Consider the following 5,937-nt stretch of genomic DNA (forward strand, 5'->3'; position numbering starts at 1 on the left):
CTCAATTCTGCTCAGGAGTGAGTACTTGGCATTTAGAGTCCAAAGGCATCTGAGCCTCATCTTTATTCTGCTCAGCAAACTGCAATCTCATCCAGATTGTCAGCTAGACCAGGAAGTTAATTCTGCAAAGAATAACTGGCACACAGAAGTGTTGTAAACACTGTAGTTTTTCCTATGATTTCTATTCTTCACTAGTAATGTACCTGGAGTGTGGTGGGCATCTGCACAGTGTTTGCAAGTACAGCATGTGATAGTTCTTCATGCTGCTTCTTATGGGTTTAAAATCCTCCTTTTCAATTAGCTTTTACTTAACACAAATACAAATGCACAAATTTATCTGCAAAGATTAGAGGAGTGACAAAGAAATATATTCAGATTAAGGCAACAGGGACTAAATGCCAAATATCTTGCAGGTGACAGGGAGGTAGATATGAATTCATTTATGCAAATTACACACTTACATATTTTTCAATAGCTGTGGAAAATAAAAAATCTCACATTGTATACAATTTTCATTGAAGCATTTTGAATTTATCAACCTCACCTTTGTGCACTGATCACAAATATATTCTCTTTTTCAATAATTTTTCTCATTTTATATTAAAGGTTTATTAGATGTGAGTATGAGGATGTGTGTCCATTGGTAGAAATAAAAGGAAAAAAAAAGAGACTTGTGCAGCTTTCAGAAGAATCTTATGAAGGTCAAGAAGTAATAAAGTACCCCTCAGCGTTCCTCTGAGGCTGATCAACAGCACTAAGCCATAATTGTTAATACAGAAAAATGTAATTAAGGAAATAATGAATACCTGTATCTTAAAACCCAAGAAATCTTTACATTTTTACATGCAATCTGTGTGTCATACCTTTCCTCATGTTCAGCACTGTCAAGAGAAGTAACCAAAGGGAAAACTCCCAGCTGTCCCCACTTTAGGAGGAAAGCCGTCCCTCTTATACTTGAGCGTTAAACACATGCTAATTTCTCCTTCTTTTGTTCCTGAGGCTCATGTTACCAGAGATTTGCTTTATTTATGACCTATTCTTTGGACTTTTATGAGGGAATTTTTAATGATAACTTTTACCCTTTAAAGGAGAATGTAGTTCTGAACACTCTAAAATTGTTAAGGTGAAGCTACAGAAACTAAACCTTAATTCTTATGTTATATATTCTAGGTTCACAAAGTAACCATATTTTGTACATCTGCAGGAATACTCTGAGTGCCCATGAACATTTGGTGGTGATTCACATATTTATTGTATCACATCCATAATCTGAATTTTCCTAGGAGACTTATCCCGGAAAACAGTAAGCCAAATTTAGATAAGAATTTTTCAAGTTGGAGTTGAATCACATAAGCAAAGAAGAGCATCAATTAAGCTCATACAATTCAAAATGGAGAATTTACTAAGTTCCTTTGGAGAAACAAAAGCAGTACATGTTTTAGTAGCAAAAACTAGAAACAAAGAAAATGTCTCTATAGTTCTGTGCTAGCTTCCATATGCCAAATAAATATTGAATTGCCTGTTTTATATTTGGCACAAATGTCTAGGGGTGGTTGGCAAGGACACCTGGAGTGCTCAGAAGTCAGTATAGAAGGGTGAAAACCTGCAAGGTTTTCAATATGGATTTGTCTCATCACCCAGAATCTTCTGAACTAGTCAAATTTATTTACTTTCTTACACTTTGTATCATTGTATTACTTCTCTCATGATAATGAAATTATTTAAAAATACCAATATTTTCTTCTTTCCAAAACTTCAGCATGAAAAACACCTGTAGCCATATTTTTATCATTGGTAAACACCAGTTGACAAATTACTGCTTTAAAGAGAGCTGACTTTGCAAGTGCACAGGCCCCTGGGCTTGCATGACCTCACAGCATCCTACACTGCATGTGCTACATCTGTGTCAAGGGGGCAGAGCCTGCTTGGAAGCTCATTATCTATGAATAAGTAGAGTACAGAAAGCCAGTGAAGGTGAGTAGTCAGTCAACAAAGTCACCAGGAATTAGTTCACTAACCACTGGGCAGGAAGTCATGCACTTGCTACTAAAAGGAGAAAAAATGTGAATGATACAATGTTCAAAGTCAAGGAATTTGTACTAGTGTTTTGACTGATGAATACATACTTATTTAGTGAAGGGTAGTATGATGTACTGTTTCTAACATTACATAAAAGTGGGAAAAATTTAAATTGTACAGAGTTCCCAGAGAAAAATTATCATTTGAGTCTCCTTTCTAGCCCAATACATAGTAATGGAGAAAATAAAATCAGCATGTCAAGTAGAAAAGAGGCTGTGTCCCAAAGTCCAAGGAACATGCTGTGAACAAGGATGTCACTCAGGTGTGAGCTTCAGGTTTGTGTCAGGGAGGAATCAGGCTGTGGAGAAACAGATTGCAGGTAGACTGAGTGGGACCACTGGAAATTCACCCCCACTGTGAAATTAACACCAACCTACCTGTGTCTGGACACCCACCCTTTAACCTTGGGGACACATTTATTACCAGTGGAGCCCAAGCAGGCTCAACAGGAAGATGGCTTTTCTAAGGGTGAGTGTAGTTAAACTGGCAAGTTGCTGAGGAGAACCCAGGTTTTCAGAGGTCAGAGGAAATGAAAATGTAGGAGACTCAATATTGAACTGTTGGAGCTACTGAAGAAGTGTTTTAACTACGAGCAAAAACTTCCTTTAGGAAATGTAGTCAGTATAATTGTGTACACTTATGATGTCTTTGAGAAGAAAGGAATATAATGGAAGGTGTTAAGAAAAAGTAAGCCAACTATTATATAGGAAAAGAAATCTTCAACTTCATGGTGCTGAACACAGAGTAAAAAACATATTAAGGTAAAAAATGGAAGTTTAGGAGAATGTAGGCTGGGCTGGAACCAGGAGACTTTAAAGACATCACATTGATGTGTTGACAAAGAAAAGAGAGCCCCAGTGGGAGCTGGGACAGGTCCTTGTCTGAAGGCATGAGGCTGTGAGACAGCCCTGTCCATGTTCTGGGAAAGCAGCAGGGAGAGTGGGGAACAGCAGGAGAGTACAAGGTCAGTCATGTCACCCCAGTTTTTCACAAAATGGTCCAGTGAGCCTGAGGGGAAAGTTTGAATTCTTGAGATGGTTTTCCATGAGTAAATGTTTTTCATGTTACTGGTGTTAAGTACTTCAAGGTTATGGTCATGTTCCAATGTAGAAATGCTAAAAAATAATTATAATTTGAATAGTTATTCATGATTTGAATTGTTTAAAGCTGATAAAATGTCAAAATAATGTTAAAAATGTGTTTATGGAAGAGAATGAAAGCAACTAATTTATTAAAGACAACATTAAATAACACATGGTCACACAGGTGGCCATGCAGGAGAGGAGGTGGGCAACCCCAGAAGTGCTCTGCATGGAGTCTCAGGAGGTCAGGGGAGGCCTGATGGGGAGCTGAGGACAAGCCCTGCAGGTCACACCCAGACCCTGGGCTACAGACCTCCACACCTGCACTTGGAGGTGCACTCTGCTCAGAAATGAGTAAACATATCAGAAAACCAAGAGTGACCTTCTTCTCCAGGAAAAGCTACTGCAAAATACAAGAAAACACTCTGGACATGAATATTATTGTATTATTCATTATAATTGTATTATTCATGCTTTTCCGTTCCTCCATCTTCTCTCTTTATCTTCTCAGACAACCATAATTTCCAGTAAATGGCCAATGCTACCATGGTAACTAAATTTCTCCTCCTGGGCTATCCTGATGGCTGGGATCTGAGTTTCCTCTATTTCACAATATTCTCGATGACCTACCTGGGGACCTTGTTAGGGAACCTTCTCATCATCACTGTCACCACTGCTGACCAGCACCTGCACACACCCATGTACTTCTTCCTCAGGAACCTGTCCATCTTAGATGTGTGCTACACTTCCATCACTGTCCCCAATGCCTGTGTCAACTCCCTCACTGGCAACTGGGCCATTTCAGTGGCTGGCTGTGCAACACAGATCTTCTTGGTCATTTTCTGCGCATGTGTTGAATATCTGTTTCTCACCATCATGGCCTGGGACCGCTATGTGGCCATCTGCCAGCCACTCCAGTACCCCCTCATCATTGACGCCCAGTTTTGTGTCCGCATGACTCTAGCTTCCCTACTCAGTGGCCTGCTGTATGCATGTATGCACACTGGGAACACATTCCGGCTGTCCTTCTGCCAGTCAAACATTGTCCACCAGTTCTTCTGTGATGTCCCCTCTCTGCTGAGGCTCTCTTGTTCTGACACCACCAGCAACATGGTCCTCCTTCTTTTCTCTGCTGTGGTTGTTTGTGGTGGCTGCTTCCTTTTTATTGCTGTGTCATACATTCGCATATTTTCTGCTGTGCTGAAATTTCCAACCAGAGCCCTAGGGAAGGCCTTCTCCACCTGCACCCCTCACATCCTCGTGTTTTCCTTGTTCTTCAGTTCTGGCACAGCTGTGTACCTGAGGTCCTCAGCAACCTCTGACACCCTCCAGGACCTGGTTCTTTCTGCCTTTTACACCATGGTTCCTCCCTTCCTGAATCCTCTCATCTACAGTCTCAGGAACAAGCAGGTAAAGGACGCTGTGAGGAGAGTAATGGTTAAACAATTGTTCTCAAAAAAATGATAAAGCTGTCTTTCAGCATCATCCTAATTTCTCTGAGTGAAGTTCAAGATTAGGTCAAATGCTCTTCATATCTGGGTGACACAAGTTAAACTGCGTACTGTAATGTCACTTTATTTGAATATGAGATTTCTTTATTAATTAATTTTTCATTTACCTATTATTCCATGAATCCTTTATAAAATGTGTAATTTAATCAATGTGTCTTTTAATGAGTAAATATAATTTAATATATTTGTTGAAATCATTTGTGGAAAAATGCATTAAAGATTCACCAAATACCCTGCAGTACCTATATCAAGTACTGTCTCAGAGTAAATCTTTACCAATCAAATCTGAAGAAAACTTACACTCACATAATATGCTCTTATTCAGAGAAACATCAAGCAAATTACTAAGCACTATAGTACATAACTGTATCAATTTAACTACTTTGAATATATGCAATAATTAAATGCTAAAGAAGTTATAACCAATCTATTTGGAACATGAGAACAGTAATTCCTTGTCCTTGAATATACAGAGGGCCATGTTTACCACACCCTGCGTCCCAACAGTCATATTCATCCACCAGAAAGAGCACCCAGTGCGTCCTTGGCAGTGGCAGCTACCAGTCTTTTATTATGTCCATGAGTCACTAGTGTGGGGGACAAAGCCTGGAGCATGAGTTGCAGGTCAGCTCTGATGGTTTACCTCCTATATATGTTACTTCTGTGATATCTATGCTAATGTGTCATGCCTCAAAATTATGACATGGTGGACCATAATATTTTTGCCTAAATTTCTGACTTGGGTCAACTCTTAAATTTCCCCCAGTTTACTGTACTTCATAAAGTACATCTGTCTATACTTGTTCGCTAAAACTTTATGGCAGTGTATGTTCACTCTGATTATTATTATTATTATTATTATTATTATTATTATTATTATTATTTTATCATCATAATCTTCATCATCATCATCATCATTTTTATTCTTCTTCTTTTTTTAACCAAAGATTGAACTTAAGGTATCATTCTCAGTCCTTTTTTGTGTGTTTTACTTAGAATGGAGACTTGCTAAGTGGCTTCAGGCCTTTCTCCATTGCTAATGTTGTCTTGGAACCTCTGATCCTCCTGCCTTAGCCTCCTGAGGCACTGTGATAACAGGCTTGCTACACCACACCTGTCTTGTGGCAGTCTTTCATCACCTCCTAAAAGTTATTACTCCCCAAGTATTCTCGTGCCCTCACTGGCATATACTTTGATAATTGTCAATAATAACTGACATATGCTGAAGGACAAGTTTATCTAGGTTTACTTATATAAAACAATGA

General features: G+C 38.9%; 1 protein-coding gene across 1 annotated transcript; it reads left to right on the top strand.

Moving 5' to 3' along the window:
* Positions 1-3,692: 3,692 nt before the first annotated feature.
* Positions 3,693-4,625, top strand: LOC144373110 (olfactory receptor 14C36-like). The gene has a single exon (XM_078036234.1). The coding sequence runs from the start codon at positions 3,693-3,695 to the stop codon at positions 4,623-4,625; it is 933 nt and encodes a 310-aa protein (XP_077892360.1).
* The last annotated feature ends 1,312 nt before the right edge of the window (positions 4,626-5,937 follow it).

This window comes from Ictidomys tridecemlineatus, unplaced genomic scaffold, assembly GCF_052094955.1.
Source record: "Ictidomys tridecemlineatus isolate mIctTri1 unplaced genomic scaffold, mIctTri1.hap1 Scaffold_236, whole genome shotgun sequence".
Lineage (NCBI taxonomy): Eukaryota > Metazoa > Chordata > Mammalia > Rodentia > Sciuridae > Ictidomys > Ictidomys tridecemlineatus.

What these genes read in the sequence shown, in the direction of transcription:
- LOC144373110 (XM_078036234.1), top strand. Translation starts at nt 3,693, where the DNA reads ATGGCCAATGCTACCATGGTAACTAAATTTCTCCTCCTGGGCTATCCT.